Consider the following 23,339-nt stretch of genomic DNA (forward strand, 5'->3'; position numbering starts at 1 on the left):
CACACACACACACACACACGCATACACATGACATGTGACTGAGTATTCATGGTTCCCAGATAAATTAAGTATGAGGCTGGCCATCATGTGACCTTTCAATATTGACCATCTCAAAATCATGGCTCCCTCATGCATGTTCTTCATGACATTCATGATCTCAACTGCCCTCGGAAGGTAGGTAAGGAAATCAAGGACTTGGAGACCATGAGGGTTTTTTTTGGCAAAGTTACATGGAGCAGGATAGTAAACGCTGGCCCTGGCTTCTCAGTCCTAATTGTTCATGTTCCATGATCAAGGGATACGCATGAGTTCTTGGAAGGTCCAAACTAGACATTACTGTTTACAAAATCTAGAATTTGACAAAGGAGGATTGTCAGGAAAGCATTGAGCAATCCCAGGATGATACTTGGACTGTTGACAGAGGATTCTTGTCATTTAACATACCTGTGGTCCAACTGTCCATCTCTACAGCGTAGAAGGCCACCACTGGGCTCTAGAACTTGGTCAGCCAAACTAACGTCCCAGAATCCCACCACCCCAGAATGGTACTCACTTGCTGGTGAGATGGAGCTTGGGAGAGAGCCCGTTCTCTCCGAACAGCGTGATGAACACATTGGCATCTGTCCCCGCGCCACGGACATCCCCTGTGGCTGTGACCACCTCATACACTGGAAAAAGGAGGAGAAAGACAGACTGTAGGCTCGGGAGGGAAGCCAGAATCCCATGCACACAATCCTGAACCAAGGTCGAATCCACACTAACTCCCACTGACTAAAAACTCTCTATCAATACCACACACTGCTTTGGCAGAGGACCCTGAACGCTTACAGACAAGGCCAGCTTCATTCTGCAGAGCAAAGCCTCCTAAGGGCTGAAATGCAGTTTTCCAACAGGGGTGTGTCTTTGGCTGGGTCACTGAGTTCCCTCTCATGGTCATCTTGAAGCTTGCATGGCTTGTTGTCAACCCCATTCCTAGTCAGGATGTCAGTACCTGTATATTTGCTGACTGGAGAATCTATCAAGATTCTTAGAAATGGCAATGTGGTTGTTTGAATGAAAATGGCCCCCACAGGCTCACAGGGAATGGCACTATTGGAAAGGATTAAGAGGTGTGAGCTGGATGGTGGTGGTGCATGCCTGTAATCCCAGCACTCTAGGAGGCAGAGGCAGGTGGATTTCTGAGTTCGAGGCCAGCCTGGTCTACAGAGTGAGTTCCAGGACAGCCAGGGCTATACAGAGAAACCTGTCTCAAAAAAACCAAATCAAAAAAAAAAAAAAAAAAGAGGTATGGCTTTGTTGGAAGAAGTCAGTCACTGGGGGTTGGGAGGGTGGGCTTTGAGGTTTCATAGCGTCCCTCTTCCTGCTGCCTGCCAATCCAGATGTAGACCTCTCAGCTTCTTCTCCAGCACCATGTCTGCTGGACTCCACCATGCTTCCTGCTATGATAATAATGGACTAAACCTCTGAACTATTAAACCAGCTCCAATTAAATGTTTGCCTTTATAAGAATTACTGTGGTCACAGTGTCTTTTCACAGCAATGGAATCCTTGACTATAACAGGCAGGATCTGTTACAACCATATGGACTGAGCAGGATAAACAGGGGTATTATGGCCAGGAAGAGTGTCAGCAAAATTGTAGGAATGTGTCTTGGATCTGTTTTTGGAATCAATTCCCAGAAGCCCAACACACACCTGGCCTGAGCCGGACTGCTGCAGCCAACCAACCCCAGAGCCACGTCACCTCTGCGAAGAAGCAGGAACAGCACACACCAACCTATCCAGCTGCTACTCCTATCCCCAAATGAAGTATGCACCCCATCCTGCTTTATGAGGAGACTCATTTCTGAGACACTGTTGGGCTGGAAACGCTGACTCAGGGAACGGATCACACACGTGTGCAGCGAGGGAGGCTGACCAAGAGATGACGTCATTGGGAAGGGGGAACTTACAAAGTGGAAAGCTGGTCAGATGTGGGAAGGGTATGTGAAATCCTCAGGGTGTGCATCAGCTGTTCGCTACTTCGAGGAAATGCACAAATACCAGTGCTTGCTAACCGCATCATAACCAACAATGGTGGATGACTTACTTCATGGCCAGCCAGAGTCATGGGCTTCGTGTATATTATCACACTTGGTTCTTGCTCAAACCTATTTCTCATTCCTAGATCTGGCCTTTTTAGGACAGGTCCTCAGGAGCAGAATATATATTTGAGCTCTCTTGAGGAGGTCTTGTGAACTGAGTTGCTATTTGGGGAATAAATATTCATTATTCAAAACTATCAATTGGCAGTCCATTCTGCCAGAGGGGTTTGTCCCTTGTGCAGAGTAACAAGGCTGCGGGTGGAAGGTGGAGTGTACGAACACCTCTGGGTGCCTGTAGCATCTGGATCCATGGAAGGCATGTCCCAGGTGTGTCCCAAGTGTTATTTTTACCACTGAAAATCTGAGAGCTTCAGTTGCTGGGGCAAAGTGCTAGGCATCTGCAGTGGCTATTCCTGGTTGTCAACTTGACTGTATCTGGAATGAACTACAATCCAAAATTGGAAGGCTTGCTTGTGATCCTAATCTGGAGGTTGAGAGATACAAAATTCTGACCTGGATCTTGGCATGGAGATCTTGAAGCATAGTGGCTATGAATTCCAGAAGATTAAGACAGGGAGTTCAGGGTCATCTGGGATTAAAGGCTTGGTGGCACACACACCTTTAATCTGGGACACACCCTTTTCTGGAGACCTACATAATGACATTGAAAGAAGGAGGACTCACTCTTCCTTGCCTGCTTGCCTCGTGGGACTAAGCAACTGCTAGATCCTTGAACTTCCATCCACAGCTGCTGCTGCCCATTGTTGGGGGGTTGGACTATAAGCTGTAAGTCATGGACACCTTCCCTAACTATATAGAGACTATCCATACAGTCTGTGACTCTAGAGAACCCTGACTAATACAGCGTCAGTGCCACAGAAGTCTAGGGGTAGCCACTGACTTTCCACTCAGGAATAGGATAGCTTTTTACAAAAGTACCCAGCCTCCTGTACCAGTAATACCAGTACAGCTTTGCAGTACTGCTCTTGGAATCGAAAATGTAGAGGCCCTGACACACAGAAGATAATAAATAGCCTTTCTCTTTTGAGAGGCTTTGTTTTGGTTTTTCGAGACAGGGTTTCTCTGTGTAGCCCTGGCTGTCCTGGAACTCACTCTGTAGACCAGACTGGCCTCAAACTCAGAAATACGCCTGCCTCTGCCTCCCAAGTTCTGGGATTAAAGGCACGCGCCACCACCGCCCACTTAGCCTGTCTCTTTTAAAGGTATTGTTTATTCAGAAAAAAAGTCAATTTCATCCAAGAGCTAACACCTGTTCCTTTGGCAGACAGTGTATTAGCTCAAGCACCATGAACATGGCATACAGATAATTCTGAATCTCTTTAAGAACTCCTTCATTTCTAACATGGTCCTTCCTTGCCTGTGAAGAATGGGATCTGCAGTGTCTGGGGATGAGAGGAACCCTGGATGTGCCTGAGGCTGACAGAGCTCATCAGGGAGGCCATGAATGGGGACAGGAATGGGCTCTGTCTCTCATGATACTCACGGCAAGGTTTGGGCCATTGCAGCCTATACCACAGGGAACCTGAGTACTGTCTGCGTCACCTATGTCCACACAGGGCATCTCTGACATCACCTACATGCACACAGGACATTTCTGAGTCAAGTAGCCCCAGGAGAATGGCCAGTCTGGTGGAAATGCCAGGACTACGTGACTTGAAAATGGTAGAAAGAGGCCCAGAGATACTTAATTTAGAGCAGAGGTGGGTCTGGCGTCCAGGCAGGAGTGGGAGAGCTGATTCACTGGCTCACTCAGGGGTTCACAGCTACCCCCTAAGCCAGACACTGAATTGCAGAAGTTGCTCATCTGAACTTAATGACAGTTAAGACCATCAAGAAAGTGGTAGCGTGAGTCATGGATGAAGAAGTGGCTTTTGGAATGAACCTAGCAAAGGACTCATACCTAAACCTATGAATAATTCATACAGATAGAGAAGAAGAAACAGGCACCACTCTCTTTTAAATACCAATAAGCGATCACTTATCATAATATCAAAAATGACCAGTTTTGGGGTTTAACCCAAGAGAGACAAAAGCAAGTGCACACAAATCCCTGTGAACTCAGTGTTCATAGTAACTTATTCTTAGTAGACCCAGATGAGGAACGTTAAGTGTCCATCCACCGGTGAGTGGGCAAACAAACCGTACCACTCAGCAATGAAGAGCAGTGAGCTACAGCCACATGCTGTGCAGAACACACAACACAACACAAAACCATTTATTCTTTACAATGCTATTTATGTGAAGCCACTAATAGCAAACACAACCTGCTGTAACAGGAGACAGAAGAATGGCTGACTGGAATTGAGGAACAGGAAGCCAGCTGGGAACAACACAAGGAAGCCTTGGTCTCTACAATGTAAATATTTTCTACATTGACCTTGTCACGTAAAAAGTCCATTCAAAATATATGTACTTTATTATAATAAACTATTTACTTCAGTAACACTGAAAAATGCAAAAGTAACTTAATATGTCGCCAACAATGCTCAAATGACCACCAAATGCAGGAGATGCATGAATTAACATGTTCAGGATCGTTAGTCATCGTGGACTTGAAAACTGAACTCCCAGGAAGATGCCACCATGTGCCCAGCGTTTCAGAACGGCTGAAATAAAGAATTGATCATACCGAGCAATGTCAGGCTGTGAAGCCACCGTCCCCCTCGTATGGTGGGGGTGCATGAGTGGCTGTCAGCACTGAGAGGTGAACAGGTAATCACCCTGTAACCCAGCACTTCAACTTCCAGTTATAAATGCTGGAGAAATGAACGTGTGTGTCCAAGACCCGTAGCCGCTTTCTTCACAATGGTACAAAAACAAAGGCGCAAGCAAGGCAAATATTCATCAAAGGAGTGTTTGGCTCACCAGTGATGTGCTCATAAAATGCAGTCGTATCCGTGAGTCACATGACAGCATGCATGACCCTCTCGGGTGGGATGGTGAGAAAGAAGACAGATACAAAAACACACATCACAAAACTCATAGCTCACCCGTGTAATGCCAGTCCCAGGCAACCGGGGCCTGAGGGGTGCTGGGCAGTTAAGACCAGCCTAGGCTGCACAGTAAATGCAGCCTTAGTAAGACAGACCTGAGCCACACAGAGTGAGGCCTCTCTCCCAAAGAAGCACACATCGAGTGACTCCATGTATATGAAGTTAAAGAGCAGTGGAAAGCTCTCTGTGGAGATAGAATAAGGAGACGTGTAGGGCGGGGCAGAGATCCTACGGAGCTCTGTGCGGGTGGAAATGTTCTCATTCTGGTCTGAATTAGTGGTGCCACACACACGTGCACACACATGTGCACACACGTGCGCGCGCGCGCGCGCGCACACGCGCACACACAGAAACACACACACGTGTGCACATACACATACACATGCACACACACACGTGCACCGGTAAGTCGGTTCCCTGGGTACCTATGTGTCCTGTGTTCTGTGCATAACGGTCCTCAGTCTCATTTGTTACTTTTTAATTCAAGCTAGTGCAGCTAGCTGAGAAAGGGAAGCAGTCCGTGCACTACAATAGTCTATTCGGCCAACCAGAAAGTTGCCTCATCACCAGCTCCGTGGGGCCCTGCGCTCTCTGACCCCCAGACACACAGTGCATGCGAGATAACTAGTAAGCAATGGTCCAGAACGGCAAAGCTCTCCGCAGATGGAGGGATAGATTCTGCGGCCCCACCCTCAGCCCGGGGCCCCACCCGCAGCCCGCGGCCCATGCAGCCCGCACCCTTGGCTTTGTAATACTCATGTTCCAGCTCGTCCTCGTCATCCTCCGAGTTGTAGTTCAGCAGCTCCTCCTCGTACAAGGCCAGGAAGTCGATGTCTTTCTTCCTCCGCTTCTTCTTCTGGGGCATCATTTTGCTGCCTGCCTCTTCTGGGACCCTACAGGCTCAGCGGTGGTCCGCGGTCCTGACTTCCTTACACCTATGCCTTTCACTCAGCAAGCTGCGGGGCCCTCAGCCCTTCCCGGGGTTTCAGGAGGCACACTGGCTCTCCCTGGGTCTCCTGGTTCCCTGGTCCCCAAATTTCCACTTTCTGCTTCTCTAGCGCCTCAGCCCAATGCAGTACTTTTATTCATTTTCTTTTCTTTGCCCCCTTCCTGTCCCCAGCCGTTCTCTGCCACCTTCTCTCACTCTGCACCTGCCCTGGGACTTCTCCTGGAGCCCTATCACTTATTCATGAAAATGAGAAGGTCGCCCTCTTTCCTCCCCACCACACCCCTTTGCAGAGACTCAAGTGTCATAATGTCCCGGCGTCCACTTCCCACCTGGCCTCACAACAGGGAGGGTGGCACTCAGGGCCCCTCCAGGCCACTCCAAGGGCATGTGGGGGCCACCACTAAGGAGACACCTGAGCGTCCCAGCCTAAGAGAGCATTGCACACCATCCAGAGCAGGGCTGGTCCTGAGGCGGGCAGGGCAGGGGATCCACCAGGTTCCTGGCGGAGATCAGTTTCTCTCTAGCCTGTTGGAGATCAGTTTCTCTCTATTATGCATGAGTGCAGCTCACCTTACCCAGAAGGCAGGTTCTTACTAGACTGGTCTCTGTTCCCATTTCCCAGAAGAATACTGTCTTCTGGAAGTGACCTCCTCCGGGAAGTCCTGCCGTCCCTCAAAGCCTGTGGCTGACCCACAAAGCAGCTATGGCCACTGTCAGCCTGGTACCCAGGACCTTGAGGAAGTCCGCCTATCCTCGGGTGGCCCCAGAAGGGCCCAGATAACCCAGACTAGATGCTTCTGTGCAGAACAGGGGTCAGATGCCATTTCCAACCCATAGTCAGCAGGGAGAGCTTCCTGAGGCTGTTAGAGTCCTCTTCTTGCCATTTTATTATGATTTTTAAACAAAAAAAAATCCTTACTACCTGGTTTGTGAGATTTCTGTATAGATTTTTTTTTTTTTTTTTTTTTTTTTTTTTTTTTTTTTTTAGTGCTAGAAAATTTCAAGTTACTTAAAACTCTTGCTCCTCCTCTTCCCTGGCAGGTGAATGGGGGGACAGAACTAAGCCCATCTGTGCCACCTCCCAGCTATGAGGCCTGGAGCACAGCCCAATTTCCCATCCATAAAGGGGGGATGAGACCCAGTATCGCGCATTCAGCAGTTGGAGAAAACTCTTCTTCATTAGTCAGAAGTTTCTAGAGACTATTAGAGGTTAATGAATGTTTGTAACTCCTGCACTGAGTAGATGTCTGTCTCAGTACGTTGAATATTGGCATGTAAAACACTCCCTGGGTCAGGGAGGTGCTCGGAGGTGGCCAAGCAGGGAGAGTAGGAGATTTGGGACTGTGACCAGGGAAGTGACTGCACTGCAAGCATTTTGGCCTGAGTTCCATCTCCACAAGAAGCCAGGCATGGAGACACGCACAGGCAATCCCCGTGCAGGGAAGGTAGAGGTAGCAGGGTCCCTGGACTCAAACCAGCTAGCTGAACGGTCAGTGGTAATCTCTTTTAAAAAATAACATGGGGCTGGGCTGGGGTGGCACACACCTTTAATCCCGGCATAGGGAAGGCAGGGGCAGGTGGATCTCTATGAGTTTGAGGCTATCCTGGTCTACAGAGGGAGTTCCAGGAGAGCTGATGCTGTTACATAGAGAAACCCTGTATTGAAAAGAAAAACCCAATAGCAACAGCAACAAGAAGATGGATATATATTTTTTTTAATTTCCAAATATCCAGCCTGTGGAGGGGCCTATCACTTGTGGGCATCTCCCTGCCCACCCCAGCTGTGAGCTCTTTGAGAGTAGAGGGACCTCCCCAGTGTTCACTGAAGCACGCTCAGGACCTCTGCTGTGCCTGGAATGCACTGGGCTCAGCGAACTAACGGGTAAATGCAAGCATTATGACGAAGAAGGCCACAAAGGTTCGAGGCGCAGCGCCCAGGAGTAAAGCAGTAAATGCTGGACCAACTTGCCATTGGGCAGAACGGATGCTCTAAAATAGATGCCATTCTCAGCACATCTCAGAGGGAAAGGAAGAGAAGGCCATTCATAGACATCAAGCAGCAACCAGCGCTGAGACCCTCCCCCAAGCTTGCTCTGAGACGCTTCTTCCCCACTTCGTCCTTTTGAGGTGGCCAGATCCCTAGCAAGGGAAGGCATCTCTGATCCCACACATCTTCACCAAGGAGACATCAACCCTATCTCTTCCCTTAGTCTACAGAGAGACCACACCTGAATCAGTAGAGAGGCTGGAGAACGTAGACTAGTTTAACCGTAGGTGACATACGCCCCCTGCTGGTAGTATGTGGTTTGACCTCCGGAACCTTGATTGGAAATAACCAAGAAAAAGAATTTTGTAGGGACAGGACACATACACGCGTGTGCGCACATGCATATAAATCATTTTGTTTGGGGGTCTATTCAAAGACAATAACAAGACTTGTTTATAGTGAGACACCCTTCAGACGAAATGCTTATTGGAATTTTTTATAAAACTTTGAAAATAAAAATATTTTTAGAGAATCATTAGAACATGCGAATTCAAAAAAAGAAATCATGATTTGAATAAAACTTAACACTGGCCTGGATGTAAAGCAAAACGGAACCTGTCATACTGGGGCACTTGGCAAGGCAGCAGGGATCTCTCACATGGTGGCTCAGCAAACATTCTACACAACCCAGACTCCACTCAAGGACGTCTACCTGAAGACAGCGCTGTGTGTCCATTGTCTGCGCCTGACAGGGATGCTGCCCTCATGAACTCACAGCATCTGTGGTTGACTGCACGTGTCACTGTGTCATTCAGTCAGTCAGCATTCCAGCACGCACTGGGAGCATCTCAGTGGGCAAGCAAACTGAGACGCATTCGTACAGAAGACTGCTCAGAACTGGAAGGGAGTTTAAGCAGGACTTGGCAGTGACAGGGAACTGGGCTGGCTGGGCTGAGGCTGTGAATCTGTGGAAGAATGCAGCGCAGACCTGGCTTTGATCCCCACCACAGAGAATAAACGGGGGAAGGAAGGGGCGTGCTACCCAGATGAAAATCAGAGGAATTCTGGTAAGTGAGAAGCCCAGGAGAAGGCTCTCACTGCAGGGGTGCATTTATGTAACACTGTCAGAAAGATAAAAGTAGAGGTTCAGAAAACAGGCCAGTGGTGGCCAGAGGCGGGCATGGAGCGGGGGCGGGGGCGAGAGCGGGGATGGACCATCAGAAAGCCGGAGGAGGCTCCGCACGCCTCAGAGACAGGACATAGACTCCACTTGTGTTTCTCATTCTCTGTCCTGTTTTGTCTGCCTTTCCAGTCCACATGCCAGTCTAGCTGGCTCAAGCCATAATACAGACCTGGCCTTGGCTGAATCCTCATCCAAGACTCTTAAGTGTGCGGACCCCGCACCGAGTTGGCAGGAGAGGGGGTCTGGGGCTCGCTTTGCAGACCTACCTCTCATCTCAGGGAGAGCCAAGGGAGAGCTTGAGGAAGCATGAAGAGGCCTTAGCACCAAATGCATCCTCTTAGCTCATGTCTCCCAAGCCCGCACCCGCCAGCACCAACAACGCAGCTCCTCCCAACGAAACTTAAGAATCTCCAGCGCTGGCCGAGAAATAACGCAGCTCTCAAGAAATGATAACGGGATGAGCAGACCACAAGCCTGAAGTGGGAGCAATGCGCATGCGTCAGCGTGAAGCGCATAAGCCTCACGGTTCTGTCTCCCAGCTGTGAGTCGTGGCTTACCATTACTCCTGATTCCTCACTCAAGGTACCAGCCTTCTATGTCAGTGTGCACCACTAAGAAGGGGAGAAGAATACGAAGTGTAGTGCTGTGTGGTGGAGGTCTTTCTGTCCCCATGAAATCTGCCTGAGGTAGCAGGAGAAAAGCTCTGACTCCTCCTGTCAGTAAAGCTGACTGCCCCCAGTTTAGATACTCCAGTGATTCCTCACGTCCTTAGAGTTAAATTTTGACTGCAAGCCCTCCCCCACCTCTGCCCCCCCCCCCCGCCCTGCTAGCACACCATCTCCCTTGTGTGCTCCTGTTTACACTCCGAATGGCCCCCCATCCTGCAGGACCCAGCCTCACTCCTCTCTCCCTGAAACTGCACCCTCTGGCGGCCACCCACCTCCTCACACTCCTGCAGAATCAGATTTGGCAAAGACTCGCTTCTTGTTCCATTTCCTAGAGAGCAAATTACCAGTTCCATGGCTCTGTTTGCAGCCTCCACAACCTGGTGCTGTCTACCACTCACCACTGCCCAGTCCTATGCACCGATCCTACATGACGACACTCAAAAGAATTCGTTTGTTTTTTTTTTTAAATTGGATCTTTTATTTATTTACAGTTCAAATGTTATCTCCTTTCCCGGTTGGAAACCCCCATCCCATCCTCCTTCCCCCTACTTCTATGAGAACGATCCCCCACCTAACCACCTACTCCCGCCTCCCCTCAAAGAACTCTTAACCCCCTAACTCACGCACTTGCCGGCACTCTCTGCCCTTCTCAGAGAGATCCGATAAAGTACTGTTTCCACCGGTGAAACTCTCCCCTGAAACCTCTTGCTTGCTTGTGCCGCTGTGATTGTTCACAGCTTACTACTCTGAAACCACTCTGGACCTAATAAGCAAGCAAGCAGGACCTGTGGAAATGATGTGGCTTGGTCTTCCCCTGGTAGTAGCCGAATCCATGGCAGACTTGTGACGATGCAGCTCTCTGTCATTTTTGAAGTTCTGCACAGATTACAAATGGCAAATGTTTCCAGCACAGGAATCTACAATTCATAGACTCCTCTGGAGACTCCAACTGCTCGCTCCTTGTACTGGCTGGTTTGGTGTGTCAACTTGACACAGGCTGGAGTTATCACAGAGAAAGGAGCCTTCCTTGAGGAAATGCCTCCATGAGATCCAGCTGTGAGGCATTTTCTCAATTAGTGATCAAGGGGGGAGGGCCCCTTGTGGGTGGGGCCATCCCTGGGCTGCTAGTCCTGGGTTCTATAAGAGAGCAAGCTGAGCAAACCAGGGGAAGCAAGCCAGGAAGAAACATCCCTCCATGGCCTCTGCATCAGCTCCTACTTCCTGATCTGCTTGAGTTCCAGTCCTGACTTCTTTGGTGATGAACTGCAATATGGAAGTATAAGCTCAATAAACCCTTTCCTCCCCAACTTGCTTCTTGGTCATGATGTTTGTGCAGGAATAGAAACCCTAATGAAGATACTCATCTTCCTTTATTGTTGGGGAGGTGGTAGCCCTCTACCCTCCTGGTGTCCTTCTTTTGGGGACTGCAGATTTAGATATATACTAGCCTGTCCCCTCCTGCAAGGCTGGGACCTTGCACAGGAGACCTTGCCCATGTACTCCACAGGTGATTTCAGTTGGCTCCTCCCAATGACATTGTGGCTTTCCTCCCAAAAGACTCCCTAGACATGGACATGCCACCCCTCAGGATTAACGGTTCTAGTCCCTCTCTGCTCTGAAACACACCTCTATTCCCAAGCTTTCTTTGTCCTGAAAGTCCACTCTCTTCAGAAAAAATCCCAGATGATCTTTGTGATACATGACCCTAAAGCCAAACCTCCATCAATCAGCCCAACTCTGTGACCTGGGTCACCTTGGCATTCCGAGCAAGAATTGGGTCCCAGTACCCTGGGAATCCATAGCCACTCAGGCCAGTCCTGTGAAGGCTCCTGTGTCTCTAAGCTTGGAATTAAGAGACAGCCTAAAGGCCTCTGCCTCTTCCCACAGGGCAGGACTCACTGCATATTCTTTCCATTAAAGATCCTTTAACACAATTCCAAAGGGGTCCACAGCTTTAATCCCTGCCTCCAGGGGCAGAAGCAGACAGATCTTTGTGAATTAGGTTGAGGCCAGCCTGGTTATCATAGCAAGTTCCAGGTTAGCCGGGGCTAGATAGTAAGACTTTGCCAAAAAAAAAAAAAAAAAAAAAAAAAATTCCCCATGCTCTGCCATCCCTATTATGTCTTTGCCTTGAGATAATAGGCCCAAGGGAAGTTTGACTGATTTTCCACCCATCAGTCTGGAAATGTTATCCATGGTCCAGTGCCTCCTTTGGGAAGCAGCATCCTCTGCAGCCTGATGCCAGGACTAGACGCTCCAACTTGCTTTCTTCTTACACAGATCTCTCACTCCTCCAGCAAATAATATCACACACAACCCCGGGAAGGACAAGGGTTTGGACTTCTGTGCCTCCACTTTGGGAGCCATTGCTCTCCTTGGGACGGCCCTCCCCACTCACCCACGCACCTTGTTGATTTGTCTTCTTATTCCACTAATCTCGTAGATGTCTCGTTCCATGTGTCATGCCTACATTGCCCCTCACCTCATCCCCACAGGCTGAGCTGTCACTCCTGGATGGCCACGTCTCAGAACTCCTCGGCAGTCCTGCACTCCACATTGCAACCAGAGTGAGATATTTCGGGAGTGATTCTATGGCATCTCTTTCTCTTCCAAGGACCAGCTGACTCTGAGACTTTTAGTCAATGTGGTCCCAGAGTCTTTCTCTGCCCAGCTCCCCAGTTTGGTCTTCAGCCAGTTGTGTTCTCTTCCTTTCCTGGCGGGAGGTACACAGACCTTCCTCTGGGTCCTAAGTGCTGTCTCTTCACAGCCAGGTGCTGACTTAGGGAGCTCTCCGTGGTGCTGCCTGGAATAGAGCTCTCTCTCTCTCTCTCTCTCTCTCTCTCTCTCTCTCTCAGAGCATAAAGCTTCTCTCTAGCACACTCTTGCTTTCCAAGCACATTAAGGAATCTGGCCCAATACTCAGAAAATAGTTGTTGAATGAATGACATAACAAACACCGTGCACTTCATAGATGATATTAAATAAATAAATGAAATACAATCACCTCCATCCACCCCTAGGACATTTCCATGTTCATTTATTCCAAAGTTTTATGGACATCCCTGTATTATTAATTGAATACTTGCTCCTCAACTGGTGGGGTAGCCTGTGGAACCTTTAGGTGGTGAGTTCTAGCTGGCAGAAGTATGTCATTAGAAGTAGACCTTTGAAACTTACGCCCAGCACCTGGCTCCACTGGTGCCTATTGGGACAGCCTGGGCTACTCCCAAGGGCACTCTGCCATAATGGGCTTCAAGATTCGGAAACTATGAACTGGCACAAGCATTCCCCTTTAAAGGCATCCTTGTTGGAGATTGTGGTAAGCAATACATCCCCTTCTGACAGAAGAGCAGTGGCCCTTTGCCTTCCGAAAGTACTAAAAGGCATTGCCCAGGTCTCAGGGAGGATCCTTTTGGGAGGCAGATTGATCCAGGGCTTTCTCAGAAACTCTGGTAAAAGGACAAATGGAATGTTAATTTTGTGTCCTTGTTCAGGGGCAGACTCAGCAAGGTCCTTTGGAGCCTCAAAGGAGTTAGAATTTTGGTTTCAGGGAACTCAACTTTCCCGATAGAAGGGCTGTGGTTATCCATGCTGAGGCAATTGTGTCTGTAATATCCTTGGTTTTCTTTGCCAGTGTTGTGTGATTTAGCTCTCTGCCGACCTTGATCCATTCTCCCATTACAAATAGTATATGAGGTGTTGAACTTTTCAATAAGCTTGCTTGGCATAAGACATCAGCTTACGCAAGACCTCCTGGTCCCTGATTATCTGTCATTTTAATTTCCCATCCCCAATTCTCACTCTCAGCCCCTTACCATTTGGAACCCATATTCCTGTGGGTTTGGGTCAGACCCTCAGAGAGCATTCTCAGGTTCTACATTTTGGGTGTGTTTAACATCTTATAAGCATCATAATGCAACACGTAAACACCTGTTGTAAACAAACGCCACTAAGTTCATCTTAGAGAGAAAATGGTCTTCCTCTCTGGAAGATGGAAAGAGGTGGGTGATCTGCGGTTCAGCCTCGGCCAAAGGCCAGGCTTAAATGGATGCAAAGAGAAAGTGGTGGAAATGTTTTCTAGTGAGCTAGTGAGGTGAGGAGAGCAAGGAGAAATAGGTTGAAGAGATGGCTGAGAAAGGTAAGGAGCAACCATATTGGAAGGTCAGTCAACAGCTGTGCAGTCTGCTGCACAGGAGGCGCCCATGTGGAAGTTCCCTGTAATATCTATCGCTGGAGTCCCTGATGTGATGTGAGCATTAGATACAATAGAAATGACTTGACAATGTCCAACACCTGGATGACCAACACATATAAAATGAAATGTCTCCACCTCAAGAATCTGAAGACAGAGGACCATGTACCCTCAGGAGTTTCCACAGGGAATCCTTCCCCAGTGTCAATATGGGAGCGGAGGTCATCATCTCTCCATCCCACCAAGCCAAGTGGCTTGCAGGAACCCAAGATGCATCTTTATGCAATTCTATTAAAGATGCACTCAAGAAATTGAGAGGGCTTTTGTTTTCATTATTTTATGAGAATAACCCGTGTTCATTGACACAGCTTCCAACTTTGACAGTGCTACTATGATTAAAGCAACAGTTTTCAACAAGTGGGTCACAACCCCTTCAAGGGTCACATTACAGATAGCCTGCATATCAGATGTTTACATTACAATTCATGACAGTAGCAAAATTACAGTTATGAAGTAGCATCAAAATAATTTTATGGCTTGGGGTTAACATAACATGAGGAACTCTATTAAAGGACCACAGTATTAGGAAGGTTGAGGACCACTGGCTTACACATGGCAGAACTGTAAGGTGTGGTCCTCTAACAGCGACTAGGGTTGTTCCTGCTAAGGTGCCATCTCTTCGGTTGGACCTGTGATACCCAGTGGGTAACTGAAAGCAGAATGAAAACATGGTGTCTCTGTCTTCATTTTATATCTGTCTCCTTTGGATCAGATTCCTGCTCAGTTCTAGGTAGCCATCTGTCTTGGTCAGGGTTTCTATTCCTGCAGAATACATCATGACCAAGAAGCAAGTTGGGGAAGAAAGGGTTTATTCAGCTTATACTTCCATATTGCTGTTCATCACCAAAGGAAGTCAGGGCTGGAACTCAAGCAGGTCAGGAAGCAGGAGCTGATGCAGAGGCCATGGAGGGATGCTGCTTACTGGCTTGCTCAGTTTGCTTTCTTATAGAAACCAGGGATAGAACCATCCACAATGGGCTGGGCCCTCCCCCACTTGATCACTAATTATGAAAATGCCAGCCAGGTGGTGGTGGCACACGCCTGTAATCCCAGCACTTTGGGAGGCAGAGCAGACAGATTTCTGAGTTCAAGGCCAGCCTGGTCTACAGAGTGAGTTCCAGGACAGCCAGGGCTACTCAGAGAAACCCTGTCTCGAAAAAATCAAATCCAAAAAACAAACAAAAAAAAATGAAAACAAAAACGAAAATGTCTTACAGCTGGAGTTATCACAGAGAAAGGAGCCTCCCTTGAGGAAATGTCTCTGTGATAACTCCAGCTGTGTCAAGTTGACACACAAACCCAGTCAGTACAACATCTTCATCACTTAAGGAATAGTACTTGTCTGAGATAATAGAAATAGGCTAGCCCTACCTGACCTAGCTTACCCTCTTTTAAGACTGGAGGCATCAATACAAGAATAATAAGGACATTTTACTGCCAACTTTTAAAACATCTTTTTCCAGACCCTTGAGATGGCACCTGAAAGTTCCTATTAATTCCCAGAATCCTGTGTTTCCTTGAGTTTCTGGAGCAGTGGATCTTTCTAGAAGATGGCCCATGATGAGACTGTCCCCATAAATGGGAACACTTAGCCCTAGAGCGGGCATTACCCCCCCCAACTCCCCACCCTTAATAGAATCAACTCAAGGTGAGAACAGAGGTGCATTTCCCCCCAATGCAATGACAGTGGTCACCACTTCCCTAGGGCCGGAGCTGTAGCCAGACCATAGTCTACCCAAGTCTGTTAGGCTCTGAGTGCCTCTTCTCCCTCCTCTCAACTCTGTCTGTGGTTTCTTGTGGTTTAAATGTGAAAGGTTTCCCACAGGCTCATGTGTTTGGACACCTAGTTGCAGATGAATGTGTTTGAAGAGGTCATGGGAACTTTAGGAGATGGGCCTGAAGAGTAGAGGTGGGTCACTGCAGATGAGCCTTGGAGGGCTCGGTTTCTGCTCCCACCCTCTATGCTGTGTCCATCAAGGCACTGTCAGACACTATAGCCACCAGGGACAACACTACTTGAGCCACTGTGCCTCCCTTGTTACTATGGCTTAAATAGTAAGCCACTATTTAAATAGCTTCTGTTGGGTATTTGTTCAAAAATAGGGAAGTAACTGATACTCATGTTAGTGTCCCCCAAAGACAAGGTACAGTCTTTTTAAAAGAACTTTACTCTTTGTACATGAATGTTTGCCTGCATGTATGTCTGTGCACAAACTGAGTGCCTATTGGATCCATAGAGGTGGGGTTATAAATGGTGTTAACTCGCCACGTGGGTCCTGGGAACTGAATCACAGCTCTGCAAGAGCGACAAGTGCTCTTGACCACTGGTCCATCTCCTCAGCCTAAGGTGCTATTTTAAGAATGATGCTCCCTATGCCAGGCAGTGGTGGCTCATGCCTTTAATCCCAGCACTTGGGAGGTAGAAGCAGGCAGATTTCGGAGTTCAAGGCCAGCCTGGTCTACAGAGTGAGTTCCAGGACAGCCAGGACTGTGTCCCTTCCCCCACAGCATTGAGCTGGACTTCCCAGCCCATTCATGACATTCCTGGCTGGTGTTATCTCTGGCCTTTGTTCCGCTGGGAACAATACAGCTGCTTTCACCTTGACAACCAAGGCTGCCTCAGGGCAGTCTCCCCTGGAGACCAGCAGAGACCCGCTAGATGACCCACTGAGAAGTGGAGCCAAGGAGTTCTCGACCTTCTCCTTGATGTGTGTGTGTGTGTGTGTGTTGGGGGGGGGGGCAGGGTTGTTTTCTAAAGACTATATATTTTGGCTAAAATATAGTAAAGTCAGTCTCTATTGACAACTGTCTTGACTCATTTCTCTTTCGTCCCCTTCCCGTTTATCCCCAGAATTCTCTTCCAGGTCTCCAGTTCACATGTGGCCACAGGCGGCTACATAATGGCGCCTTGAACACGAACAGACCTGATATGGGAGAATTTCCTGAGGTGACCCTATCTGGCGAAGCTTCGCAGAAAAAATGGAAAGAAGATAGTATCCGCACGGTGAACAACTATAGGAGTTAAATGCTAGCGCTAGTGTAAAATTTTATCCTTTGAAACTATTGTTATGGGTGCAGATGGATACGGTTAGGCAAGCAGAATTATGTTGACCCGGCATAGTGGCTGCTTGGGATAGATAGATAGGGAAAAATGGGATAGGAAAATTCGCACGGAAACTTGCGCCCCGCAGCATCCTAGGGCTGCTTCAGGCGAAAGGGATAGGGTTTGACTCCCCACTCTAAGTTAAAAAAAAAATTGTCTCTAGGCAAGAGTTAGAGCAAGGATCTTTGCCCGCTCAGGGGCTTGGGGAAGAAGGGCAGGATAGTCAGAACTCTTAGCTTTTCCTGTCCTTGAAATCGCAGACCAGGAGAAACCTCTCAAAAACAAAATAAAACAAAACAAAAAGAATGCTGACCCCTGCTTTTTTTCCTGGTACAGTTATGCTGAATATAAAACTCCTTTCCTGCCTTTATCTGTGGGGCAAGTGGCCAAACTTGATTTGTTGAGACACCCTAAAGTCAGGCCTAAGATTCTGGGAAGAAATTTAGCAATCCACGTGATTTTTGCCCTGATCTGAAAGCCCATGTTCTACCTTGATTAGATGTTAGCTACTTCTGCCTGAAGTCAAGAGGTGTTCTGAGCCTCAAGTACTTCTGATGAGCCTAGGGAAGTGCTAGGGTGTCCATGAGCTTCTTGAACACCTGAACCTCCCATGCTGGTCACCTAGCCAAGCCAAGCTACATACGAGCACAAGGATACAGACATGACCAGTTTTACCAAATGCACCATTTGACTGGTCTTATTGGGTAGAAACAGAAGGTCCTTCAAACGCAGTGACAGACATGAAGTGCACTGAAGATGTGATTAGGTCTGATCCCAGCCATCCCCACCCTGGGACAAGCACGTGCTGCTGGCATCATGCTGCCAGAGTTTGTGGGAACCCAGTTTCCCACAACAATTTTTAAAAATTAGGTTAAGTAAGTCTCCAAATGGCAGATCATTTCTCTCCAGGGCCAGGAGCAAACGCTGCCTCCTGCCATGCGGAAGCACACCTGTACCACACAATATGATGTGGTTCTTAAGCGGATCAGGGAATGGTGACAGCCACTCAAGGATAAGGTCAGTGCTAGCAACCTGTTAGGGACAGACTCCTGCAGATTCCTCTGGGAAACGGCCATCACCCCAAGGGAAGACATACCAGGCATCGATGACAAGCACCTGGGGGCAAGCAGCTGGCCTACACAGCTCTCCCACAGCCCCAGCATCTGTTCTAGCTTTATTTAGGGGAGGTAGCAGTGATGAACTGCCGAGCTACCTACATGAATCACTCATTTGAAAAGAAATAGGTATTCTGCCGTTTGGGAAATCTGACAATAAGTGTACGGTCTTCTACAGGAATGTCACTCCAGTGCAGGCCACCGAGCCCCTAAAACATCCTTAAATCATGGGTTCTCAATGTAGCAGCCCCAGAGAAGGCTAGCTGTGTCATTGTAGTGACATTGTTTGGAAACCAGCAGGGGAGAGAGATGGCTGGCTTCAGGGAGGCTGGCAGGAGCAGCCACTGGGATTTGCAGCCTCCTCTGCTGCAGCTGGAGGGACGGCAGGCAGCACTGGATCCGCATCCACTCCTTCCACCCTCTCATCTCCCTCAGGCCTGTGGAGGAGATGACGGTCACTATGTGCGACTGCTTCCCAGTGAGTACAGCCACTCAGGCTGCTGGCTCTAGTGCACTGGACTTGGTCTTCAGACTGGAGACTCCCACACAGAGGCTGGGCAAAGGTAAAGGCCCGGTCTAGATCACCTGAATCACCAGATCACTGGAATTCCCCCAGGAAATAGATGGACACCATGGGGCTTAAAAGGACAGTGGCCATCTCCTCCTGCCCCAGCTCCTTAGGTCTTGGGAAAGCGCAGTATCCTGTAGAAATCATCATCACCAGCGACTGGGTGTTTGTCCTAGCCTCCTCCCAGGGCTGAGGCCAAGGAGAGAACAGATGACAGCTGACAGCGGTAGTTAGAAAGCAGAATGATTCCGCTGTGGAGAAGAGAAGTCTTATGTTTAAATCCAGAAGCTAGCTCAGTGTCAGGGCATAGCTTAGAGGGAGGGTGTTTCCCGGGCATGCCTGGGACCTTGGGCTCAGTCTCTCGCACAGGAAAGAGAAGGAGGGAAAGGATGATAAAACAGCAAGAACCCGAATCACCAAGCTGGGTACCAGCGGACACCCAATGCCTGGGTAACAAGGAAGCCACAAGCAGAGCGGACACAACAGCAAGAGGAGTGCTAACCCCACTCGTGGCCGTGGGACGAGGTTGGATGTGAAAGGGATGTGTTCTCTCCCTCTCCCTCCTCCCCCTTTTTCTCCCCCCTCCCCCTCTCTCCCTCTCTCCTCTTCCTCCCCTTCCTCTTCCCTCTCCCTCGCCTCCCCCTCCTCTCCCCCGCCTCCCCCTCCTCTCCCTCACCTCCCCCTCCTCTCCCCTCTCTCTCCTCCCCCTCCCTCTCCCCTCTCTCTCACATCCCTATTCTTTTTGCCTGAAAACATGGAGACTAGCAAGAAGGAGTTATCAAGTCAGCATAAAGTCTAAAAGAGGGTCTGTCCATCTCGGGTAATGAAGACTCCACTTGCAGGAACTTCAAGAAACTGAGGAGCGATGTGCCAAGCACCAAGACTTACACCGACATTTTGATGTGGGGCCTCTGAGGACAGAAACAACCCTAAAGCACGATGCCTCTTTGCCTTATTAAAGACAGTAGGCTGATACTGTTTGGAGGTTTCCATGACTGCATCTCTGTGGATGTCCAGGGTGGGGGGCCCTGAGGCTGTCTTGCCTTTGGTCTTATTAAAGCACATGTTCTTGTCCCTTCAAGATGCCCCTTGTCTCCTGGTGACCTCTGAGCCTTGCAGATCTCTTGCTCTACCTGGCACCTGGCACCACCCTTACTGTTAGAAACTAGACCCGTGCTCACTAGAACTGAATGCAAGGTTAAAATAAACGACTTGCTCTTTGCAAAATGGCCTTAGAGAAAGGGCTTACAGCATGTATTATAAGGCTCTAAACTCCATCACCCCAGTCCTTGGCTACCTGGGGATGAGGGCCCATTGCGCTAAGTAATCACAGCAAGAGAGTGGAGTTTCAGTGAAATAGCAACCATTTAATCTCTTAGTGAGCTTTTAGGATCTCCGGGGATTTGTGAACTTTGTGGTTAAGTGTGGGTTTCTAAGTTGCCATGGGAACATGTTCAGAGGGAACATCTGGTCAGAGTAAGAAGTTAAGGCAAATCTGAGTTCTAACTAGCTGGTTCCAACTTAGGCCGGTTCCAAATGCAGATAGAAGAAGGTGAAGTACTGTGGGGGCTGTGACACTCTCTGTTGTGGGGGCTGTGACCTTCACTGCTGTGGGGGGCTGTGATCTTCACTGCTGTGGGGGGATGTGACCCTCACTGCTGTGGAAGCTGTGACCCTCACTGCTGTGGGGACTGTGACCCTCATTGCTGTGGGGCTGTGACCTTCACTGGGGTGGGGGCTGTGACCCTCACTGCTGTGGGGGGCTGTGGCTGTCACTGCTGGGACATGTTCTCTCAGTACCATTGTCCTTGATCTTTTGGGGCAATCGTGGTAGGTGAGCAGAGGCATGGGCTGAGGAGGCCAGGCCCAGGTGGGCAGTAGGTCCTCTCTGCCAGAGGGTGTGGTGTGGTTGAGGGTGTGGTGTGCCAGAGGGTGTGGTGTGGTTGGCGCTTAGAATTGACCAAAGCAGCAACCACAAAGTGATTTTGTAGGGTCCCAAGCTCCCAAACTGTTTACCCCTTAGTTCTGATTACAAAATACACCCCAAGCCTAAATGCAGATGAATTTTTAATTCAGACACACTGAATCTGAATCCAAAAACAAATCTTTTACTTTGCCTCGAACAGTATTTCATGGTGTTTATTTATTTTTTAAATGTTCAAATTGTGCAGACAAAGAAAAGCTGGTGGTACTTTTAAGAAGTCTTATGCTGAAATCAGATATTTCTAGAACCATCTACCCATGACAGATAGGATATAACAGGTCTGGGGCACAAATCAAAGGACCATCCAGGACAGCCGTCCTCAAGTGGAATCAGATCCCCGGATCAGCTTCAGCATGACCTAGAGTACCAGAGTGCTTGAAACCTGCGTAGCCCAGGTCCTGTTCCGGATATGCCACACAGAGGTATCATGGGCTACATTCCTCGTGGATTTCAGAAATTCCTGAAGATCACCACGAGCCAAAGCCACCCCTACCATAAAATGTGACTCAGCCACGATGCTGGTGACCACTTGAGGAAATATTTGAGGCTCTTGGGAGCTTTTTACAAGCCAGTGTGCCTGCCCCAGGGAAGACAAGGGTGTGGCAGCAGGGTTACTTTGTACAACACTCCAGGAAGTCCTAATGTGCACCCAGACTGGGAGACCTTAGGGCAAAGAACTATCTCCTGACTGGAAGAAGCAGTTACTGACCTCTGACTGTTGTAGCCAAATTGGGCGATGGTAGTGATTTATTTTTCCCTTTTGTCTTTGAAATGGAAAAAAAAATGTTTAGAAGAGATTATGCAGGAGAAAAGAGAAATTTCTAGCAGACTAGTAAACCATTCTCATTAAACTCACATGTCAGCCCCCGGAGTTCACTGGCAAAGCCAGTTCAAGTCTGCACATGCTATCAACAAATCGCCAGACAAATATTTTGTGGTTCCATTTACACAAGGGCCTTAGCACAGCCAAACTCAGAGAGAAGAGTGCAGACTGTGGTGACCAGAAGGTGGTGTGTGCTGTCATTTCACAGGTTTCAGGTTTTTATTTTGCAAGACAAAAAGCTCTAGAGGTTAGTGGCACCCGCAAATAACTGAATTTTAAGTTCTTTTTTTTTTCCCACTGAATTTAAGACAGGGTCTCTGCATCCCAGCCTGGTCTTGAACTTGCTACATAACTCAGACTAGATTCAAACTCATGGTCCTGCTTGTGATTCCAGAGTGCTGTGATTCCGGGTCCAGGATTACAGGCACCCAGTCATAGATGTTCTTAACACTACTGTGCAGCTCGGCGTCAGCGCTAGGGGCTCAGAGAGGAGCTTGGTTCCAAGCCTTCCCTTGGAGAAAAGATAAACCATCCACTAAGGGTCTGGGGACACTTAGCTGTATGCTCTGAGGATGTCCTAATGGAAGTCTGCTGGTCGCCACAGAAGCACAGATGGGAGAGAGTGTGGCAGCATACAGCAGGAGCCATCATTTGTAAAAGCGAGCAGATAAGAAGGGGACCATTCCAGGCATCAGAGCCCTCTTGCACAAAAGCACAGGGTTAACAGAAGACAGGAGACCTGCAGAGGCCTCCAGAAAGACAGCCTGCTTGTGGCATGGCCCATATGGCTTGATTAAAACAAAATGCCTTAGACTTTTCGGGACAGGTGGCAATGGCCCCCACAAAAGGTATTCTGAGATGCTGGTTCTCAGAACACAGGAGGCTGGCTCCCTCAAAAGAGCCTGATTCACGGCAGTGGCAAAAATGGGTACAAGGGGGCAATGGATTCAAGGGATGTTTATGTTGGAATCGGGAACCAGTAAACAGAATGTGAAGAAGTAAGGTGTCTGCGCAGAGAGAACCTGCGCTTATCCGGGGTCTGTCTGTGCTGGCATTGTGTTAAGCCTTGTGCACCACTGTGTCGTCTGCTTGATCCTGGAAACATGAGTGGCCTAAGGTCCCAGTTTGTTTTAGAGGATAAATTAGAGCCTCCAGGGGCTTCAGGGGCTCCCCAAGGTCACATGTTTACTAAACCACGGGAGAAACTCTGAGTCCGGACTCTTTTACCTACATCTGTGGAGGACAGACAGGGCTGAGGTCTGAGATTCCACACAGAGGCCAGTGCTCAGAAGGTCCCAGTGGGCATATGGCTGGCCTGCAGGTGAGGTCCCTTTATCAGGGACTGGTGGCTCTCGGGGAGACAAGGTTTCAGCAGGAGCACTGCTGTTAAGAAAGCCCTGAGGAAGTGTCGCGGAGCATGATTGACGGTGGGGGTCAGGGGACATTCAGAGGCTGGGCCATCGGAGGAAGAAACAGCAGGAAAGGATGTGAGGCCCTGGAGCCAACCTTGTCAGATGGTTCATGGCTGCCAAGGATGAGGCCTAAGGCCTAGCACCTTCTTTGGCAATGGCTATGCTGCTGAGGTTGGCGATCTGGGTTGGACCTGCGTT

At 48.8% G+C, this 23,339-nt stretch overlaps 1 protein-coding gene across 3 annotated transcripts in view; it reads right to left on the reverse strand.

Annotated features, from left to right (window-relative positions):
* The window catches only part of Loxhd1 (lipoxygenase homology PLAT domains 1), a 168,216-nt gene extending 162,251 nt beyond the window's left edge, over nucleotides 1-5,965 (reverse strand). For all 3 annotated transcript variants that reach the window (XM_052155668.1, XM_052155666.1, XM_052155665.1), the window contains exons 1-2: nucleotides 5,836-5,965; nucleotides 554-668 (exon numbers count right to left, since the gene is read on the reverse strand). In XM_052155668.1, coding sequence (XP_052011628.1) covers nucleotides 554-668; nucleotides 5,836-5,965 — 245 coding nt within the window. The remainder of the gene's footprint in view (nucleotides 1-553; nucleotides 669-5,835) is intronic.
* Nucleotides 5,966-23,339: the final 17,374 nt, after the last annotated feature.

This window comes from Apodemus sylvaticus, chromosome 13 (assembly GCF_947179515.1).
Source record: "Apodemus sylvaticus chromosome 13, mApoSyl1.1, whole genome shotgun sequence".
NCBI classification, from domain to species: Eukaryota; Metazoa; Chordata; class Mammalia; order Rodentia; family Muridae; genus Apodemus; species Apodemus sylvaticus.